Genomic DNA, 24618 nt, shown 5'->3' on the forward strand with positions numbered 1-24618 from the left:
TCAGATGACCTTGCATGTCAAGTTCAAGCTGTCGACGTGAGTTGGTGTTGGTTGTATTTACTCAGCATAATCGTATTCCCATTAATGTTTTAATTTTCTATTATGGAATACGAGGGTTTGACGAAGAGTGTGTGTGGGGGGGGGGGGGGAGGCACAAGGTTTTACCTATGAAACACACCGCAAATAGGTAGACTTCGTGATATTTCCAACTTTCCTACCATTTCTTCTTCACGTTGCTCTTCTTTAGAACAATCGCAATGAATGTTGTAATCTATGAGATATAAAATGTTGTCAAATTTATTTTACATATATGAAAAAATATTTAAACTTCATGTTTTCATAATAATATTAGCTGAGGTTGTATGGGTGATTCCTGTTGACATCAGACATCTTGTTTGATGGATTATAAATATTCCTTCATGAAAGGCATAGGCGACAGTATCTAATGGGGCCGTTGCGAAAAGATTATTATTAAGCCTTAAAATATTTCAATTAAAAATTATGTAAATAAAGACCAAGATGGTAGCCGTTACCATAGCAACACACTTATAATGAGGCAGCTACAAGAATGGTCATCAGTGTGACGAATTGTGAAGCTGGGAAATATTTCAATTCAAAATTAAGTAAAAAGAGACCAAAATGGCAGACGTTACCATAGCAACACGCCTAAAAATGAGGCAGTTATAAGAATGGTCATCAGTGTGCCGAATTATGAAGCTGCGAAATATTTCAATTCAAAATCATGTAAAAAGGACCAAAATGGCAGACGTTACCATAGCAACACGCCTAAAATTGAGGCAGTTATAAGAATGGGCATCAGTGTGCCGAATTATGAAGCTGCGAAATATTTCAATTCAAAATCATGTAAAAAGAGACCAAAATGGCAGACGTTACCATAGCAACACGCCTAAAAATGAGGCAGTTATAAGAATGGGCATCAGTGTGCCGAATTGTGAAGCTGGGAAATATTTCAATTCAAAATCATGTAAAAAGAGACCAAAATGGCAGACGTTACCATAGCAACACGCCTAAAAATGAGGCAGTTATAAGAATGGGCATCAGTGTGCTAATCGACTGTTAATAATTTATTTTTCCTAAGGATAACGGCCATGCAATGGGAAAACCCGTTACTGTGACTGTTGACTATCTGACGTCAGGAAGGATAGCATGTCATCTACCCAAGACTGGTGAGTCGTTCTCTTTCTGTGCTACTCATCAGTTACGTTCTTTTGAGGCTATGTGGTCTTGTGGTATGACACTCGCTTTCGGATCGGAAGGTCCTGGGTTTGAGCCTCGCTCGGCGCATTGTTGAATCCTTGGAAAAGGCTCTTTACTAATATTCTCTCACCGTACTCAGGTGTAAAATGAGTACCTAGCCATTAACAGCGTTGTTTTTGTGGGGAAAAAATTATAATATTGCCTAACAGGCGTCATGTCTCGTTCTACATGTTATGTGTTGCTGTTGGACAGGGACCCTTTGTAAAGCGCTTTGAGCGTTGAGTAGATATTGTGCTGTATAAAAGATCTATTGTTTTTTAAATCCCACCCCTAAACTGGCATACTCTGGGGAGGGAGGGGGGAGGGGACATGTATTCAAAAATTCGACCAGTAAAGTCGTCCTTCAAAAGGACCAAGATAAGGTGACTCAGCGGTACGGTCTTTGCTTCGTACCCGAACGGTACCGAGTTCGATCACCTGCCGCTGCGCTGTGTGGCCTTGAGCAAGTAACTTCGCCCTAGCTCAGTTTGTGGCGCTGCACTGCGGCTGACGCCTGGGTTATTCCAGTCTTCCTTTAGAATAGACCCTAGAGACAAATTTTTCCCCGGGTGAGTAAAAGGAATTTATTTTATGAGTTCATTATTATTTCACCCGATATTTGATATTTCACCCGATATTTCATCATAATCATCATCAACCATCACCAATTTTCAAACACAATTTATTTACTAATGGAACTAAAATTTACTATGTAGGTCACAGATATAAACTACACAAGACTTTCCAAATAAACAACGGGGGTCAATCAGTTTATATACAGTGTAATGGTCCTGTGCTGTAGCTACTCAAGTAACAGTAAGGCCGCGTGTCCACTAACACGGGAACGATCCATAAACGACACGTCTTTTAATGAGAAATGCAAAATCTAGTCGGATCGTTTCCTTTAACTCGAAAATATATCTATGATGGCGGATTAGATAACTATAAATATGGGCGGCTTTGCTTGTCTTATGGTATGACACTCGCCTTCGGATAGGAAGGCCCCTGGTTCGAGTCCGGCTCTAGATGGCGCAGAGTTGAGTCCTTTGTAAAAGCTCTTTACTCAGATTCTCTCAACGCACTCGATTGTTAAATGAGTACCTGACCAGTTACGTCATATTCTATGTAGAAAGAAGTTTGTGATAGAGCCTTACACGGACGTCACATCTTGCCCTGCATGTTAAGTGTTGCTGTTGGCTTAGGTCCCTTGCAAAGCGCTTTGAGCACTTGTAGTTAATATTGCGCTATTCAAAGCTCAAATTTTTATTCTTAATTAACATGGCCCTTGAGCGTGAAGAATGGCGTTCCATGACATTCAATCTCTGAAGGGAGATGGAATTCGGGTGAGGTAAGGTAATATCACTCACTCAATCCTCTCTGGGCCAGCTGGCACTTGAGGCGCTACAAGGGATCTTCACCTGGTCCTGTCAGCTGTTTTTCTTGGGGCCACCTTGAGGGATCGACCTCTTTGCTTTAGGTCCCTCTCCACGGTACGTCTCCAGGCCCAGGTCTCCTTGGGGCAGCCTCGCTTCTTCTGTCCTTGGGGTGTTCATCGCAAAGCCTTTCTATCGTCTACACATCCGTGTTTTAAGGTTGAAACTTCTCTAATTGATAACTATGAGCCATCTGGTCCACTTGGTGGTCTTGTGGTATGACACTCGCTTTCGGATCGGAAGGTCCTGGGTTTGAGCCTCGCTCGGCGCATTGTTGAATCCTTGGAAAAGGCTCTTTACTCACATTCTCTCACCGTACTCAGGTTAAAATGGTACCTGGCCGTTAACAGCGTTGTCTCTGTCGAAAGAAATTGTATGTAATATCGCCTAGCAGGCGTCATGTCCTGTCCTAAATGTTGATTGTTGCTGTTGGCCAAGGACCCCTTGTAAAGCGCTTTGAGCACGTTTAGTGGATATTGCGCTATATAAAGCTCTTTTTTTTTTAAATCTTGAAAATACAGCTGTATGTGGTTGCGAAGTTTTTGAGTTGTTTTTCTGTGATATATTTGTCGTCATCGATCAGAAGTGACACCGTGGACACTTGGCATGTTTGTGTTGTCAAATTTTGGGTCACAAGCTTCACATATCATGTTTCAGTGATTAAAATAACAAAATTTAAGGCTCGAACTATAACATATGCCCTTTTGGAACAATATCAAATAACAATGTGACATTGAATGTAGGCCTCAATTTAATATACGAAAACAGATAAAATGGACGTTTCGGGTTTCCAATTTATCGACAAAACAGGATGAATGAAACACTACAGACGAATGAATAATGTGGTAGTGGCATTGTTAAGATGAATTAATCTTAACGCCACTACCATATTATCCCATTCGTCTGTAGTGTTTCATTCATCCTGTTTTGTTGATAAAGGGGAAACCTGAAACGTCCATATTATCTATATCCGTATATTAAATTGAAGCTTACATTCAATTTCACATTGCTATTTATGTCTTCGAGCTTCGAGCTTCGAGCAGCAACAATAACATTGGAACAAAATTAGAAACTTCATCAATATAAGAGTTGGCATTTGGCACTTTTTGACCTTGGCTCATATAATAAACAGTTGGCATTTGGCACTTTTTGACCTTGGCTCATATAATAAACAGTTGGCATTTGGCACTTTTTGACCTTGGCTCATATAAATTCCAACTGTTTATTATGTCTTTAAAAATCTTTGCCGATGCTTCGAATCAACTGTACAAAGTATCGGCCAGTAACGATGGAAAGTTGTTCGGAAACAGTGTTGAGATCAGGGTGTTTAATTCAACTTGCCTCGACTGTACCGACAAGTCCTGCAAACAGAAGGTGAGTTCTTTAATCGTGAGCTTGTGATTTTTTTATATGGCGTAGTATCCACTAAACGTGCTCAAAGCGCTTTACAAAGGGTCCCTGACTGACAGCAACACGTAACACGTTGAACGAGACATGACGCCTGTTAGGCGATATTATCAATTTTTTCGACAGAAACAACACTGTAAACAGCTGGGTACCCATTTCTTTTTACAACCGATTACGATGAGAGAATGTGAGGACTATGCGTCGAGCGAGGTTCGAATTCAGGACCTTCCGATCCGAAAGCGAGAGTCATACAACTAGACCACTTTGGAAAGACAAGTGTTTAAATATTGTGTCCGAAAAATGGCCTTTCAAACTGTGAGCGAATTAAATAAACCTCATCTTGGCTTAAACTCTCAAACCTGAGACCTCACGAGTCTCTACTTTGATAATTATCACCTCGCCCTAGCTCATTTTGCGGCACTGCACTGCGACTAAGGCTGGCTTATTCCTGTCTTCCCAGGAATAGACCCTAAAGACAAATTACTCCTTGAGTATGAATAAATATAGGGAGTCTTATTTTGAATCTTGAATTTACTATTATTACATTATTAGTACATACTATTATTACTATTACAACTGGGTACGTGGGGTCTTAGAAAAAAGAATTTGGACACCCTGGACTCCCTTCATCGCAAACAATTGGATTCAATAGTCTGATGTCTGGTCGCCCAGCAATGGCGTGGTTCTAAACAAAGAAAATCTGTACTTTTTATTCTTCATTCTGGCTAGAACGTTTCATATGTCATGTGATCAGAATGTATAAAAGTCAAAACATGATCAGATGTATAATGTTTTTCTCCTCTGGATACACGTTTATGCTCGTAGGAGAAATATTTCATTAGGGTGTCCACCATTGTTCCGATAGTTTAGAACCAGTTACTAAGTTACTATGCGTCATTACGAGGGAAGTGACGTCATGACTGTGGAAGCCATGGAGACGAGTTATTGGCATGGGGTACATTGGCCAGACAAAATTAGTAATGAGGATATATATGACAGATGCAGAGTACAACCAGTCAGTACGCGAATAAAGCAGCAAACGTGGAAACGGTTCGGACACGTGCTCCGACGAGATGAAAATGTTCCAGCGCAAAGCTCGATGAATGATTCTTCAAACAAGGAGCCAAAACAGAGGGCGTACATCAACTTCACTTCCAACAACATTGATGAATGAAGATCTCAAAAAACATCAAATATACTTAGACACAACAACCGAAGAACTGATGTCAACAACACAAGGAAACATCCAATTGCCTCAGCACCTTAACACACATGATGACCTTCAAAAGCTAAGTAGAACACTGGGCAGAGATTTATGGAAACAATTGACCAACTTGATACTAGAAACAGACTGACACACTCGAAGTAACACACACACATTCACGGCAAGCGTCCATAGAAACAGACTGACACACTCGAAGTAACACACACATTCCCGACAAGCGTCCATAGAAACAGACTGACACACTCGAAGTAACACACACACATTCACGGCAAGCGTCCATAGAGACAGACTGACACACTCGAAGTAACACACACACATTCACGGCAAGCGTCCATAGAGACAGACTGACACACTGGAAGTAACACACACATTCACGACAAGCGTCCATAGAGACAGACTGACACACTCGAAGTAACACACACACACACATTCACGGCAAGCGTCCATAGAAACACACTGACACACTCGAAGTAACACACACATTCACAGCAAGCGTCCATAGAGACAGCGCAGCCATATTCATTTATTCATTCATTATTTCTATTTACTATTACTAGTAAAAAGCCCGCAATTTCGCGGGGAAAGAACTATTTTCATTCGATATTGCTTGATTAGCTTGATTACGATTAGATGCACACTTTAATCGATGTGCTTGTCGTCGCTGCCATTCTTTATTCGGCATGATTTTAGTTTATCAGTCAGTAGATATCAATATCAATAAGTCACAAGTCTTTACCACGCTTGACTTGGGAGGCCTTCCGAAAGCTTCTACAAAGGTAAACAACTTAAATAATATTCCCTCAACCAATCCCAAGAAAAAGTAAAACCTAGACTACCTTTAACTAACCCTAATAGGAAAATAAACACCCAAGAATTATGACTAACCCTAATAGAAAAAAAAAACAAACCTCGGACTGCTTTGCACTACCTTTCAATACTTCACAAATCAAAAGAATGGTCAAATTAGGAAATTTTTAACTTTCACAAATCTATCAAGGTTTGTTCTAGTGTTTTTAAAATGCTTCTTTATTATGACAAATTGAATAAATAAACGCCTGTCAAAAGATCTACAGTGAAAATACAAATTGAAAGAATACTGGGGAGGTAGGAGCTTTCGGAATGTCTCCCTCCTAGCACCTTTACTAAGACTTATGACTAACCCTAATAGAAAAAAATCCTCACAAATCTATATGATGACAAATTGAATAAATAAACGCCTGACAAAAGATCAACGGTGAAAATACAAATTTAAAGAATACTGGGGATGTAGGAGCTTTCGGAATGTCTCCCCTTTACCTAACTTATGTGAGGTCAAAAGAAAATCTGAAGCAAACGCGAAAAATAAAGTTTGTTCGGGCTAGAAGCTAGACAGATACAATTGACAGTTCGCTGACAAGGTTTAATTAAATATTTGCCAGGGCAATAATTATCACATCGATGGCATAAAAACGACCGTAATATCAGCAGTAATATTAGTGACGTTGTTAATCGGTGAAACTTGTTTAAAATTTGTGTAAATCCGAATACCTTCATGTGATCAAGTGAATAATATCACTATGAATGGCACGATTTGCTGAAAAATGCCAACACACACACACACACACACACATGTATACACCACACACAACACACACACAAACACACACACACACGCACACACACAAACATACATGCAATTAGAACATTGTCACAGTAAAGATTGTTCACAATTATCTTATTAAATTTTATTTTATTAAGAACTGAATTCATCTCACTCCAGTTATATTTCGGTAGGCTTAGATAAACTTTACCTTCTAATATTAGATCGTCTTTCCTTTTATAGCCTTCCCTCGAATTAATTTCTAATTAGTGAATACTTTTCGTTCTCCATTCTGTCACGTAGCCACTTATTATAAAAGCTGATAGGTCTAACATTCGACACTCACTTTCTCTCCACAATCTATGCCGGACGGCCAGTCGCTCTATTCCTATATATATACTGGAAGATTTTTATCTTTTGGGACTTTGTAGATATTATATCTACACCATTAAGACGCCGGAGCTTTTAACTTTGATTGTATAATCTTCAAGGATCAAACCCAAGCCCGCTGTCAAAGGACACAATAACTTCTTACCAATTGCCTGGAAGTGGAATTTTACGAGTCCAATCCTGTTATCAGAGGAATAGATCATCCAAGCCCATCAACTGCCTGGAAACGTAAACTTACGAACCTGACATATTATCATAAGTTACGTAAAATATTCATATCTCTATTTGTAACTGCCACGATCACTGTTTATCTCTTTTAATTAAATTTCATCATTATTTTTATTTCATTGTAAACAAATCGTTAATTGTTTTTCATTATAAGTAACTAGTAAATTCTGGGGCCTCATTCTACATAGATCTTTATGCATAGTCGAGTAGCTCTTTACTCACTTGAGACCATGACATTTTGGAGGGGACACATATAAAGAATTGAATTTATTTAGTTACTTATATCTATTTCATCTAACTTTAAAGTTTAAATTGTAAAACTCTTAATTGCCCCACTTGATCATATTTTAATTGAACTCCCTATTTACAGGATTATTTTTTTTTCTTTTTCATTTCTTCATTTAAATGGAATAGCAATTTATCCATTCATTCTTTCATTCAAATTGAATAGCATTTTATTGATTCATTCCTTCATTCATTTATTCATTTATAAATTATTCATTCATTCATTGTTCATTCATTTATTTATTCATTCATTCATTCATCCATTTATTCGTTTATTCACTCATTTATCCAATCATTCATACATTAATTCCTCCCTTCATTCTTTCATTCATACATTATCCATTCATTCATTCATCTATTCACTCAGTTTTTCATTCATTCATTCATTCCTTGTCCACTTTGTTATTATATCACTCATTTCATTTTGTTGTTTGCCTCATTCATGAATTGTTTTCAATATGTTTACATTCCACAACGATTCATTCACCTATCATCCAATCACTCAGTGTTGTGAACACATTTTGTAACTATTGTAAATCTTACGATATTTTATTGTTTTGTATTTCAGACATCACTGTTAAACACTCTTCAATGCCTAATTACAATTGTTGAACAACCATTGAACAAGAGAGAGATCCCAGCCACGAACTGAGTTGGTAAATATATCCTTCATTATTCTCTTTTACATGAGTTGGGCATCACATAGTAACTATAGACATCGTGATTTGTTTTGCATAGTGATTTGTTTTAAATGCATTTTTGGCATATTACTGTTACCGAAAACCACTTATATATATTATGTTCTGAAAAGTGAGTCTTTAAAAACTAAATAATAATAAAAGGAGTCTACTAGCCGTCGTGTTATATTTAGTGATAGATAACTTGGGATTATTTTGGCATCCTATTATTGTTATCACACTCTAGTATATTAGCGTCATTGCGAATAATTGTACACAAACTAACGACGAGTCACACACATTGGTGATACATTTTTCGTAGTAACATAGTTTAGAGTACACGCGATTGACACATTGTTATTGACTCAAGTCATAACTCCGCATTGTATTGACACATTGCTTTATAAGATATCACGATAAAAGGCATCAAATTCAACATACATAATAAGTTGAAATAAGAGAGAGAGATTTCTAAAAATAGAACAGTTCATTCCAGTAAGTGTAAATAAATAAAACAGTCAGTAACAGTATCCTGTCAATATAATATATATAAAATATCGTAACTAATTTATTGCAACATGGAAGAATATAAAAGATACTTAAGTCTCGCAAAGGACTTAGAAATACCCCATGAAAGAATATTTTCATGGTGTGAAGACAAAGTAAAAGAAGAAAAAGAACATGAAGAAAGAATTCGTAGAGAAGAAAATGAAGAAAGAATTCGTAGAGAAGAAAAAGAACATGAAGAAAGAATACGTAGAGAAGAAAAAGAACATGAAGAAAGAATACGTAGAGAAGAACGAGAAGAAAGAGTCCAAGAAAGGGAACTAAAAAGACAAATAGCTTTAGCAGAAGAAGAAACCAAAAGGACCCAAATGATGCTGGAAATTGAAAAAACAAAAACCGGTCATGAAAGAAAACATAATAATAGTGATGAATTTTTCGTGAAACTTCCACGCATGCCAACATACGATGAACGCTCAGACTGTTTAGAATCCTTCTTACACCGATTCGAAGTTCAGGCTAAAGGTTATTGTTGGCCAGATAGCAAATGGGCCACAGCCTTGATTAACTGCTTATCTGGAGAACCGCTAAAAGTTTTCTATACCTTAACAACTAAAGATGCAGATGACTATGGTAAAATTAAAGACGCTCTACTAAAAAGATTTAGATTAACGGAAGATGGTTACCAGGAAAGGTTTCACACTGCAAAACCGGAAAGTGGAGAAGACTTTAATACATTCGTGAACCGAATTCCTCAATTTCTAAATCGGTGGCTTGAGTTGGCAAACGTAAAACAAGACGACTTTGCAGGCCTTTACTATCTCACGCTGAAGAATCGAATCTATCAAGCTTGCAACCCAGATTTAGTCGCATTCTTTAAAGAGAGAAAGCCAGAAAACTTGGACAAATTAAAAATCTACGCAGAAAACTTTAACAGCGCACATCCATTGACACCCCTTAGCAGAACATTGAAGGAACCATACTACGCTGCCGCTGCTCAGAGTCCATGTACACCTAAAGTTCAGTACTCAAATAGAACGAGCCGATCAATCACTCGGAACACGCAAGTGAAACAAGATGATCATAATACCAAACCATGGAACAAACAGTTCAATAGAGACCATAGCCGACCCTATCAAAACAAAACAAGAAATAGCACTGACAATAATACTGAGTATAAGAAAACCAACAAACCTATAATTAAATGTCAATATTGTGGAATGAAAGGCCACACAGCAGACAAATGTTACAAAATCGTGGGATATCCTAAAGAAACTGCAAATGCATCACTCCAAACAAGTGTAAATAATCAGACACGAGTAATGTCAGGAGAAAATATAAATGTGTATTGCGTGAAAGGTATGTCACTTTTAACACAAACTCACAAATCAGGATCGCTATTTTTTTGTGAAGGCAAAGCTAATGGAACTGATTGCAAAATATTGAGAGACGCAGTACAGTAGGAATAAAAGCATCTTTGATCAATGACGAAGACAAAACTGGAAAAACGGTACAATGCATCACATTCAGTGGCACAGTCGAAACCTTTGAAACAGCTAACGTGTACATAGAAACCCCATACTATACAGGAATAGTGGAATGCTGTATACTTCCCAACCCCGTCGCTGATGTTATTGTTGGCAATATAAAAGGTCTTAAAGACAACCCAACAGATGTAAAAGAATGGTCATTAACCCAAGAAACAGCTTGTCTAGCAGAAACAAGAAAGATGACTAAGACAACAGAGAAGCCAATGACTATTTCTTTAGAACCACAACAATTTGACAGGAACACGTTCATCGAAGAACAGAAAAAGGACCCGACTTTAACTTCATATTTCAATATCGCAAACAAAGGGACGAAATCAAAATTTGAATACATCATTGAAAAAGATATTCTGTTCAGGTTACATAGGAAAAGAAACAAAATAGCTAAACAACTGGTCACGCCGAGTATTTACAGAAACAAAATCCTTGGAATAGCGCACGATTCAATAACTTCTGGACATCTTGGGAGCTCTTCCACATTGAAGAGAATATCCGAGAATTTCACATGGCCTGGAATTACTAAAGACGTCCGAGAATATGTGAAATCGTGTGACACATGCCAAAGAAGAGTCGCAAAAGGCAGAATACCGAGATTGCCATTAGAGACAACCCCAGTTATTGAAAAAGTTTTTCAAAAAGTTGCAATCGACATTATAGGCCCTTTAACAAAATCAGATAGAAACCATACACACATACTAACACTAGTCGATTACGCAACCAGGTGGCCAGAAGCGATAGCATTGAAATCAACTACATCGGATCACATAGCTGAAGCATTGATGACAATTTTTACTAGAATAGGCATACCAAATGAGATACTGTCGGACAATGGACCCCAATTTACATCACATATGATGCATGAAACCATGAAACTCATGGGAATCCAACACTCATTCACAACCCCCTACCACCCCCAAGTCTTTGTGAAAGATTTAATGGCACTCTAAAGAATATGTTAAGAAAAGTGTCAGCAGAAAAACCAGATGATTGGGACAGATACTTACCAGCAATCCTATTTGCATATAGAGAAATACCCCAAGAATCTACAGGCTACTCCCCATTTGAGTTGATGTATGGACGATCACCTCGCGGCCCGATCAATATAGTAGCCGACATTGTAAAGGGAATGAGGAGGACAATAACGAAATTATGTTTGCTTACGAATATGTAAGAAACCTGAAAGACAAAATAGAGGATACATGTAAGCTAGCACAGGAATCCGTCACTAAAAAAGCAGAGAAATACAAGGAATACTCCGATCGAAAAAGCAAGTCAAGAAAATTTGAGATTGGTGACAAAGTACTAATACTCTTACCCGATGACTCGAGTAAACTTTTAGCTACATGGAAAGGACCATTCAAAATAACAGCAGTAAAATCTAATGTTAATTACGAGATTAAAATTAACAACACAACAAAGACATTCCATGCAAATATGCTAAAAAAATATTTTGATAGAGACACAGTGTCGCAACCTATGTTTACTAATATCGAAGCTTCAAATGCAGGATTGATCATACCGTTGGTAATGGGACACAGACACCCGAGACAGAAAAACAAACAAAAATCGCACAATTGCAACCACCTAAGACAAAAAAAGAAGTACGCAAAGTACTTGGGCTCCTAAATTTTTACAGGAAATACATTTACAACTTCGTGCACATCGCGACACCGCTAACAAATCTGACAAAGAATGGGTCACCGAATAAAATTGTTTGGACAGAAGCGTGTCAGAATAGCTTTAACCAATTAAAGGCATTACTCTGTTCAGAACCAATTCTTAAATTACCCGACATGTCAAAAGAATTTGTTGTAAGAACTGACGCGTCTGATAAGGGCATCGCAGGTGTACTATTACAGGAGCATGAGGGAACTCTAATGCCTTGCTTATATGCAAGCAGAAAATTATTGGACAGAGAATCACGATACTCTGTAATAGAGCGTGAAGGACTGGCCATCGTCTTTGCTTTAAAGACATTCAGCAGATATCTACTGCTAAAAGAGTTTGTGGTCGAAACGGACCATAAACCACTCACGTACATAAGAAATAACAAAATGAATAATAGTAGAGTACTAAGGTGGAGTCTATTTTTGCAAAATTACACTTTCAGTATCTCTCACATACCAGACTGTGAAAATATTCACGCCGACCTACTTTCTCGATTAGTGTAAACACGTGAGAAGGGTATAACAACCTCCCATGCATACTGTTAGTTACCTCGCAAATTATGCCAAATCAGAACGCACAATTTCGATAATTTTATTTGTAAACATGATGACCCAACTTAATGTAACATTGAGTATTGTTTGGATATATATACCATACCCATTCATGATTTGGGAAATCTTCTCTTTATCTATTATTGTTATGAATTCTCACTCATTTATGATTAATAATTGAAATGTCAATATTCCATTTACATTTTCATTCATTTCATTCAGTAAATTACCTTCATATCATCGACTTAAATCATGCTTCATTGCCATCACTATTGTTTATCACAATGATTTGTAATCACATTGCCATCATGTTATTCATCACAATGATTTGTAATCACAATCTTTCATTGTTATTGTCACCCATTCATATACCTACGTTAATATAAACATTTCCATGTCTAGTTAATAAATAATTTAATTGTATCACAAATCATAACAATGGATTAATGCTAGAGTATCATGATAGTAAATTTACTTCCGTTTGTAAAATCTATCTTTCCCATAATGGTTAAAGAGTATATTTTAAACGTGGGTGGGGGGTGTCACAGTAAAGATTGTTCACAATTATCTTATTAAATTTTATTTTATTAAGAACTGAATTCATCTCACTCCAGTTATATTTCGGTAGGCTTAGATAAACTTTACCTTCTAATATTAGATCGTCTTTCCTTTTATAGCCTTCCCTCGAATTAATTTCTAATTAGTGAATACTTTTCGTTCTACATTCTGTCACGTAGCCACTTATTATAAAAGCTGATAGGTCTAACATTCGACACTCACTTTCTCTCCACAATCTATGCCGGACGGCCAGGCGCTCTATTCCTATATATATATACTGGAAGATTTTTATCTTTTGGGACTTTGTAGATATTATATCTACACCATTAAGACGCCGGAGCTTTTAACTTTGATTGTATAATCTTCAAGGATCAAACCCAAGCCCGCTGTCAAAGGACTACACAATAACTTCTTACCAATTGCCTGGAAGTGGAATTTTACGAGTCCAATCCTGTTATCAGAGGAATAGATCATCCAAGCCCATCAACTGCCTGGAAACGTAAACTTACGAATCTGACATATTATCATAAGTTACGTAAAATATTCATATCTCTATTTGTAACTGCCACGATCACTGTTTATCTCTTTTAATTAAATTTCATCATTATTTTTATTTCATTGTAAACAAATCGTTAATTGTTTTTCATTTATAGTAACTAGTAAATTCTGGGGCCTCATTCTACATAGATCTTTATGCATAGTCGAGTAGCTCTTTACTCACTTGAGACCATGACAAACATACTACTACATAACAACACTGATCACCGCTAAATCAACAACACAACGGAAGTAATAATAATACTTGATGTCATAAACAGATTGAGCAAACTGACAACTTTTTACAGTGACGAAATTGGTTGATTTTGAGAGTGTTAGTGTCGTCGGTACATATTTTATTATATCTGTGTGACTCAAAGAATTTTCAAACTGACTTTAAATTATAAAAGGAAATCAAGTTATCTGTTTATCTATCTGTAAAAAATACATTTCTAATTTTCAAATCTTTCAGTAGAGTTGTGAGCCGTATCATTATTTTTATTGACTCAAATAAGCACAATGTTCTCCACAATGCTATATTTTTTTAAAGAAAGGATTACCCGAGCAGTAATTTGAATGCCCGCCGACAGCTGTAGAGCATGAATATTCTTTCAATGAATTTCAAAAATGCATATCTAGATGCTTTATTTGTAGATAATTATAGAAATAAGCAAGTTTCATTTTTTTTCTTCTTTCTTTGAAAATTCAAACCTGACACAATGCAATATAGAGAAAGCAGCTGTTTTTCTACATTCATTCAATTTTGAAACATATTTTTTGAAACAGAGCTTTTATCAGTTCGGATATGTTTTGTTTTGTTTGTTGTTGTTGTTTTTTTTTTCTTTTTTATTTCGGGGGGGGGGGGGGGTTGATTTGGTCAGATTGTTTTTTCTATGGTTTTTATTTTTTTTTTTTTTTTGGGGGGGGGGGGGGTATTTTTTAAATTATTTTTTATATGTTTTGGTTGTTATGACTTCTTTTCTGGTTTTTTTTGTTGTTGTTTTTTTCATTGCTGGATTTGTTGATATTTCTTTTTAATTTTTGGTCTTTGTATTGTTTTGTTATTTTGGTATTTTTTTTGACAATGACGTAATAGAGGGTGACAGTAAAGAAAAAGTATAAAAGTATTTCTTTTAATTATAATAAATTCTGAATTATGCTACAATAATCTTTTTGGTATTTTTTTCGACAATGACGTATTCGAGGGTGACAGTAAAGAAAAAGTATAAAAGTATTTCTTTTAATTATAATAAATTCTGAATTATGCTACAATAATCTTTTTGGTATTTTTTTCCGACTATGACGTATTCGAGGGTGACAGTAAAGAAAAAGTATAAAAGTATTTCTTTTAATTATAATAAATTCTGAATTATGCTACAATAATCTTTTTGGTATTTTTTTTCGACAATGACGTATTCGAGGGTGACAGTAAAGAAAAAGTATAAAAGTATTTCTTTTAATTATAATAAATTCTGAATTATGCTACAATAATCTTTTTGGTATTTTTTTCCGACAATGACGTATTCGAGGGTGACAGTAAAGAAAAAGTATAAAAGTATTTCTTTTAATTATAATAAATTCTGAATTATGCTACAATAATCTTTTTGGTATTTTTTCCGACAATGACGTATTCGAGGGTGACAGTAAAGAAAAAGTATAAAAGTATTTCTTTTAATTATAATAAATTCTGAATTATGCTACAATAATCTTTTTGGTATTTTTTTCGACAATGACGTATTCGAGGGTGACAGTAAAGAAAAAGTATAAAAGTATTTCTTTTAATTATAATAAATTCTGAATTATGCTACAATAATCTTTTTGGTATTTTTTTCGACAATGACGTATTCGAGGGTGACAGTAAAGAAAAAGTATAAAAGTATTTCTTTTAATTATAATAAATTCTGAATTATGCTACAATAATCTTTTTGGTATTTTTTTCGACAATGACGTATTCGAGGGTGACAGTAAAGAAAAAGTATAAAAGTATTTCTTTTAATTATAATAAATTCTGAATTATGCTACAATAATCTTTTTGGTATTTTTTCCGACAATGACGTATTCGAGGGTGACAGTAAAGAAAAAGTATAAAAGTATTTCTTTTAATTATAATAAATTCTGAATTATGCTACAATAATCTTTTTGGTATTTTTTTCCGACAATGACGTATTCGAGGGTGACAGTAAAGAAAAAGTATAAAAGTATTTCTTTTAATTATAATAAATTCTGAATTATGCTACAATAATCTTTTTGGTATTTTTTTCCGACAATGACGTATTCGAGGGTGACAGTAAAGAAAAAGTATAAAAGTATTTCTTTTAATTATAATAAATTCTGAATTATGCTACAATAATCTTTTTGGTATTTTTTTCCGACAATGACGTATTCGAGGGTGACAGTAAAGAAAAAGTATAAAAGTATTTCTTTTAATTATAATAAATTCTGAATTATGCTACAATAATCTTTTTGGTATTTTTTTCCGACAATGACGTATTCGAGGGTGACAGTAAAGAAAAAGTATAAAAGTATTTCTTTTAATTATAATAAATTCTGAATTATGCTACAATAATCTTTTTGGTATGATAGGTCGTCTGATCCATCAGGTAGCAGCAATTCGAGAAGTTCTTGGACGACATGTTGAGTGTAACGCGCCTCCAAAACTTGACAGTCTGTCGCTTACTGTATAGTGTAAATGAAACCCAAGACTTCTAACGACTTTTAATCTCAGAGTTTTGATTGCTTGACTAAATTTAAGAGCCATTTTAATCCAAACCTGTATGGAATAAGTAACGAGTAACAACTTCAAGAAGATCACAATTCGTAATACAGACCTTTTTAGGCTTGAAACTCTTTTGAAGTCTAATTTTATCATTATTATCATTATTATTATTAGTAGTAGTAGTAGTAGTAGTAGTAGTAGTAGTAGTAGTAGTAGTATTAGTAGTAGTAGTAGTAGTAGTAGTAGTAGTAGTATCATTAATATTATTATTATATTATTATTATTATTATTATTATTATTATTATTATTATTATTATTATTATTATTGTAGTAGTAGTAGTAGTAGTAGAATTAGTAGTAGTAGTAGTAGTACTTATTATTATTATTAGTATTATTATTATTATTATTATTATTATTATTATTATATATTATTATTCATTATTATCATTATTATCATTATTTTTATTATTATTTTTTTTTAATTATCATTATTATTTTTATTATTATTATTATTATTATTATTATTATTATTATTATTATTATTATTATTATTATTATTATTATTATTATTATTATTATTATTATTTTCATCATCATCATCATCATCATCATCATTATTATTATTATTATTATTATTATTATTATTATTATTATTATTATTATTATTATTATTATTATTATTATCATTATCATTATCATCATCATTATCATCATCATTATCATCATTATCATCATTATTATTATTATTATTATTATTATTATTATTATTATTATTATTATTATTATTATTATTATTATTATTATTATTATATTATCCTCATGATGATTTTTTTAAAGAAGAAGAATACTTGTTGATAATTTGAATACTTTTCTTTCTTTGTTCATACAGAACACAGCTTGTCATATTGGCAATCAATGTTACAACGATGGTGCCAAAAATCCTAGTGACGTCAAACAGCTATGTGACGTCACCCAAAGTGTAACTCAATGGTCATCACCACCAGGTGAGGCATGGCGAATTTTGTAACGAGATATATTTTGTGGCCTGAAACCTCAAAAGAGTACAGTAGGACCAGTGGATAAGTCCACATATAACAAGGGTCTTTAAAATTACTGATTGTTTTTCTCCCTCTTTGCCTTTAGTAAAATTTACCGGCTATTGCAAGCCTTTTAAGAACCTAATCGGTTATAACAGGGGTGTGAAGCCCACTCAATATCTCCAAGTACAATGTGTTAGCGTATATTACGCTCAGCTAAGCCTACATCTAATGACAACTGAGAGCTATATTGCGTGGCTATATTGGTTGATTTGGTGCCTGGCACCGCATCCATCTTTTTAAAATGGATTACAGCATTTAAATTAAAACAAAACTGAGAAATGGTAATATTCGTCTCTTATTTATAATTTGAGTAAGTCTTTTCTTTAAATTTTTTTTTCTCTCTTTCTTTTGTATTTACAACTATAGCATGTGTAAGTGTAAGTCATTTTCTTCCGATTCTGGCACCACCTTATACTGTAAGCACGCCACGCTACTGGAGCTAAGCTAGGCCTAGATAGGTAGTTCATGAATGCTTTTTGTGTTTTTGTGTGCGTGTGGGGATGTGTGGGCGCACGCGCGTGTATAGATAGTATGCAGATGACGTCACTCAGGCCTTTGTTATTGTTTTTGCCATCCGCGTTTGTGAGTTGTTCTCACTAAACTGTATTAATCAGACTATAAAAGTTCATGGTTACACAGAGTTTGTGTGTTGGTCCGTTATACTTCCGGATGGCAATGTTGTGAACTCCTTGGCCAAGCGCATTCTATCTATAGACTAGTCACTGCTCTGTGCTACACAACATACATCATTTTTAAATAGTGATTTAGGTCATTTTGGTTATTTCCCTGAACTTCGGCCGGTATAGATAGTTCGAAGATGACATCACTCAGGCCTTTGTTATTGGTTTTTGCCATCCGCGTTTATGAGTAATGCTCACTGAACTGTATTAACCTGACTATAAACGTTCATGGATACACACCGTTTTGTGTGTTGGTCCGTTATACTTCCGGATGGCAATGTTTTGAGCTTCTCAGCCAAGCGCATACTAATCTATTGTCTTCTGGCACTTTTCTACTCACTTCATCTCTTGTTGTTACCAACATAAGTGCCTGCTCCACTCACTTTTCTGAATTAAAAATTCACCCCATACACCGGAGCATACTCAATGTCTCAATCGTTTCTATGTTATGTTTGTGTTGAGAATATTGGCTATTAAGGGGCGGTTTGGGTCTTTTCTAAAAAAAATTTAATTACCTATATTGGGCGGTTTTAATCATTCTGTATCATCAATATACGTTAAAAAACAACATTTATGGTGAAAAATTCAAATTATCTGTGTTGATACCTGTCACAGTAAAGATTGTTCACAATTATCTTATTAAATTTTATTTTATTAAGAACTGAATTCATCTCACTCCAGTTATATTTCGGTAGGCTTAGATAAACTTTACCTTCTAATATTAGATCGTCTTTCCTTTTATAGCCTTCCCTCGAATTAATTTCTAATTAGTGAATACTTTTCGTTCTCCATTCTGTCACGTAGCCACTTATTATAAAAGCTGATAGGTCTAACATTTGACACTCACTTTCTCTCCACAATCTATGCCGGACGGCCAGTCGCTCTATTCCTATATATATACTGGAAGATTTTTATCTTTTGGGACTTTGTAGATATTATATCTACACCATTAAGACGCCGGAGCTTTTAACTTTGATTGTATAATCTTCAAGGATCAAACCCAAGCCCGCTGTACTACACTATAACCTCTTACCAATTGCCTGGAAGTGGAATTTTACGAGTCCAATCCTGTTATCAGAGGAATAGATCATCCAAGCCCATCAACTGCCTGGAAACGTAAACTTACGAACCTGACATATTATCATAAGTTACGTAAAATATTCATATCTCTATTTGTAACTGCCACGATCACTGTTTATCTCTTTTAATTAAATTTCATCATTATTTTTATTTCATTGTAAACAAATCGTTAATTGTTTTTCATTTATAGTAACTAGTAAATTCTGGGGCCTCATTCTACATATATTTTTATGCATAGTCGAGTAGCTCTTTACTCACTTGAGACCATGACAATACCCATTTTGCGATCAAATTTGGGGGCCTGACATCAAAAAATATAACAATCTTGTGGCAAACGTTCCACAAAAACTAATGAAGAATTGACCTCCATATTCTTCCCTCTTGTCAACATTGTACCCTAGTGTGTCACCATAGAGAGATTTTACGGCTTTAGCTTATGGAATTTTTATAAGATCATTACAAAGTTGAGAATCAAAATGTTATGACAAAATTTATGTAAAAAATTCAGATTTAGGATTATAATTTAAAATTCACAAATCTTATCAAAAAAATCTCTCTATGGTGACACAATACATTATCTCTGTGATAACTGTGGAAAATTTCAGACAATTTCATTGAATAGATTCTGAGAAACGTTTGACACAGTTTCCCATACCCTTAGAAAACTGACATATTGAGAAAATAGCAAAATGGCTTCCCGTTTTTCACACATTTCTTACTACCTGTACCATTTTCGACTGTGTTTTTCGTGCCTTTATAGTCTACTTTAAGAATTTGGACTTCAATTATATTATTTCTAAGATAATAAAATATCATTTTCCACCAAAATCTCAAAATCAAATTTTTGAAGGATTTTCCTAATAATTAGACCCAAACCGCCCCTTAAGCTTAAATGCTGGTCAAATAACTTCGCGATGGTTGTGTGGCGAGCGAACCCGCGGTCTCCAGAAGTGGGTGAGAGAGAGCTCTAGAAATGACCTGAGTTTGATACGAATATTTTTGTATTCGTGGATAGCTCACACGGTAGAGCCACGCTCTCACCTGCCAGGCGGAGTTGTCGTACCAATAAGGTCGCAGGTTCAAACCCCACCACCGCCGCGAAAATTTTTATTCTCTATTGTCTTCTGGCACTTTTCTACTCACTTCATCTCTTTTTGTTATCGATAACAGGACTCGGTTATTTATAACAGGGATTCTAGGCTGGCAACTCCATCATAAATGTTTTACTGAGAATGACGTGAGAATAATACATAGTTATGTTCAGAAGAAATGTAGTAGTGATACTACAACAACAAAATCCAATAAAGACATAAATACATCACTAAATTCCAGATCGACGATAGAGAAATATCTCTTTATTTAAAACTTTATAGAAGGAAATATAACTTATGAATGATATACTATTTGTTACAGTAACTCATTTCTTCAAGAAAATTTCATTTGTGATCTATTGTCGTTTTCTGACCAAATTTTAAATACGTGCGATTAACTGGTTAAAGAGCATTTCTAAAGCCAAAAACAAGAAAATCAGAAGATTAATCTTTATTTGACATTTAATTATTTTTTAAAACACCGTTGTTCTTATTTCCCGCTCTCTTTGGAACCAGCTCTATCAGAAAAACCAACATTATCGGGCCCGGACGTAGACTACTTGTACTCTTGCAAGTTTGACTCGGTCAAGGTCAATGGTGACGTAAAAGTCACGTGGTTTGTTGACAGTGTGGCGCAGACAAGCGAGATGTTGACAAAAGGAACAGGTGAAGCCGTCATCTCTCTTAGAGATCTGCCTACAAAGGGAATGGTAAGTTTGGCAAAATAGATGGAATGATATACGATTATTAAACTCTTGCTTTTTTTGGAATTGGAATCGGCTATGTGGTCTAGTGGTATGACACTCGCTTTCGGATCGGAAGGTCCTGGGTTCGAGCCTAGCTCGGCGCATAGTTGAGTCCTTGGAAAAGACTCTTTACTCACATTCTCTCACCGTACTCAGGTGTAAAATGAGTACCTGGCCGTTAACAGCGTTGTCTTTGTCCGAAAAATTGTAATATCGCCTAACAGGCGTCATGTCTCGTCCTACATGTTAAATGTTGCTGTTGACCAGGGACCCCTTGTAAAGCGCTTTGAGCACGTTAAGTGGATAGTGCGCTATATAAAAGATCAATTTTTAAATTTTTTTAAAATAGTCTGATGTCACGTCGCCCAGTAACGGCGAGCAGCGTGGTTCTAAACAAAGAAAACTGGTACTTTTTATTCTTGCTGGCTAGGACGTTTCTTTTGTCATGGGATCAGTATGTATAAAAGTCAAAAATGATCATATTTATAATATCCTCTGGGTACACTTTTATGCTCGTCGGAGAAATATTTCATAAGGGCGTCCGCCGTTGTTCCGATAGTTTAGAGCCAGTTACTAAGTTACCATGCGTCATTATGAGGGAAGTGACGTCATGACTATTGAAGGCTATTCCGGACGTGTTCCCAACCGCTGCACGAGGTTGCGAGTGCGTGTTGGGAACAAAGTTCGAATTCCAAAACACAAGAGTAAAAGAAATCTTTTATTCCACCCCTCAGTCGATTCTGATTTCGTCATCTCTGAGTAAAAGACATTTTCAAAAATATTTAATGATACTTCTTTTTTTTCCTAAATCTAATTTCAGTGAAATTTAACGTTTGATAATCTGACGTCACAAATTATAATTGTAAACTTGATATCATTACGCGTTACTATGAGGGGTGAAATAATAGACGACTCTTTGTATTTATTAAACGATTTATTTTTATCGTGCCCGATAACACAGCGAGCTTGTTTATTCCACCCCTACAAGTAAGATTGTGAGATATTTTGTGACCCAATGGTATGGTATTGGTATTTCTATTCACCATAATTTCTATCTTTCTCCATCTGCTTTTAATAACAATTTGACCCAACCTTTTTTTTAAAAACGTTGTATTTTTATTCATGCGAACTAAAAGATTATTTTTAATTACCAATCAGCTGTCTTTTGCACCTTATTCACACCAATGAAATGTGTGCAAATATTCTGCAATCGTTTAATAATTTTTTTATTCAACGCGTTCAAAGCATTATTCAACGATTAGGTATTTACGAAGAAATGATTGGGTTTTCCAATGAGAGGGCAGGAATAATAATAATAATAATAATAATAATAAATAATAATAATAATAATAATAATAATAATAATAATAATAATAATAATAATAATAATAATAATAATAATAATAATAAGTGCACATCTTAATTTTTTTTTCCGACAGAGAGGACGCCGTCAACGGCCATGTACTCATTATACACCTGAGTACGAATGTGAGTAAAGAGCCTTTTCCAAAGCCTCAGATATGCTCCAAGTGGGCTCGAACCCAGACCACATAGCCGCAACCAAAAAACCAGGACCTGGTTGAGAAGAGTGGCTACATTTTCCTGCACACAGATTTTGTTTAATAGAAGATACCATGTTTTCATATCAATTTTCCTTTCTTTTATCTTCAGCTTACGTGCTCTATAGAGATGAATAGTGCTGCTTCCACAAGTGGATCTTTAACTTCACAAGCATTTTGAAGGAATGGCTGAAAGAATAATCGGATATGTAGATTGATGAAAAAGTAATAGGGAGAAAATGAAGAAGACGATGACGGCAACTAAGAAGAAGACGATGACGGCAACGAAGAAGAAGAAGAAGAAGAAGAAGAAGAAGAAGAAGAAGAAGAAGAAGAAGAAGAAGAAGAAGAAGAAGAAGAAGAAGAAGAAGAAGAAGAAGAAGAAGAAGAAGAAGAAGAAGAAGAAGAAGAAAGAAGAAGAAGAAGAAGAAGAAGAAGAAGAAAGAAGAGAAGAGAAGAAAAGGAAGAAAGGAAGGAGAGGAAGAGGAGAAGTCTGTTTAAGAAATGAAAAAAAAAGAATATTGCAAACCTTTTCAAACAATAATCAACAATATATAAGGAGCCTTTCAGTTATCAATAAAACGAATTCTTATCAAACATCGTTGTGTTCCTCATTTAATTTATTTAAATATTTATTTTTAGAGATTCGACTGTCAAAGAAAAAGTTTCATAGGGTCTAATTTATATTTTCAATACTGACATCATTACATCGTTTATTTGTTTGTCTGTTTTTGTTTTGATTTTTTTGTTTTGTTTTTGTTTTTGTTTTTGTTTGTTGTTTTTTTTTTTTGTTTTTTTTTTAATGGTTTTACGGCGCTTGTTACATATTAAGGTCATGACAGCGCCAGTAAAAAGGACGAAAATGGGAAAGTAAAAAGTTCTTGAATTACACTTAAAGCACCCAAGAAAAGGAAAGACAAAGGGGAATTGATTCAAATGGGAAACAGCTGTAGATTCCAAGATCACACTGTCGAAGTATTTAGTTTGAGATCACCTAAAAGCCTCATCTAGACACTAGAACAGGTCCCCACTAAGAGGAACACACTCAAATGTTCACAAATCAGATATAATATTATGTAAACAAAACAACAGTACATAACAGACAGATGATTCACCAAGAAAACAATATCATCTCCCAAAACTAACTATACATTGACTGTTACGTCTGACCAGTAATCAGAAGGTCTGAGGTTTGATCCCTAGACAGGTAGACTGACTTTTTGGGATGTTTTTTTTTTCTCTTTTTTTTTTTTTTTTTTTTTTTCTTTTTTTTTTTTTTTTTTTTGGTTGTATTTGTCTTTCTTGCTTTGTCTGGCACCTTTCATACACACTTGTTCAGACTTTTATCTTACACCAGTGCCTGCTCCTGAATTTCGTAATTTCATATCGTTTTAATCAGTCCTTCAGAGCCAATAGCACCCGGAGATTTTCCAGGTTTCTAAGTGCAAAGCGGACAATAGCAATTGCTTTCTATCCTTTAGATTGAACGCTAGTCTATTTCAAAGTACTTTCCACCAGATTTAACAGATCAAGCTACTCATTCACTGTTGGGTTTACAGGGGGATGAGGTAGAAAAAAATGTTGACTGCATCTGGGATCGATCTTGGTCACTTTGCAAGTAAAGCTAGTGCTCTACCAACTGAGATATCCGGACCCCTCCATACCAACCAATTTATTAAGATCGCGCTATGTGGTCCAGTGGTATGACACTCGCTTTCGGATCGGAAGGTCCTGGGTTCGAGCCTCGTGCTCGGCGCATAGTTGGGTCCTTGGAAAAGGCTCTTTACTCACATTCTCTCA

At 35.1% G+C, this 24618-nt stretch overlaps 1 protein-coding gene across 1 annotated transcript; it reads left to right on the forward strand.

Annotated features, from left to right (window-relative positions):
* The first annotated feature begins 2555 nt into the window (after positions 1–2555).
* LOC144955972 (uncharacterized) lies at positions 2556–23157 on the forward strand. The gene is made up of 5 exons (XM_078886234.1): positions 2556–2605; positions 3866–4064; positions 17452–17566; positions 21030–21223; positions 22931–23157. The coding sequence occupies exons 1-5, from the start codon at positions 2556–2558 to the stop codon at positions 22997–22999; spliced, it is 627 nt and encodes a 208-aa protein (XP_078742360.1). The 3' UTR covers positions 23000–23157.
* Positions 23158–24618: the final 1461 nt, after the last annotated feature.

The sequence above is a fragment of the Berghia stephanieae genome, chromosome 10, assembly GCF_034508935.2.
Source record: "Berghia stephanieae isolate SIO BIC M18660-M18661 chromosome 10, UCSD_Bste_1.3, whole genome shotgun sequence".
NCBI lineage: Eukaryota > Metazoa > Mollusca > Gastropoda > Nudibranchia > Aeolidiidae > Berghia > Berghia stephanieae.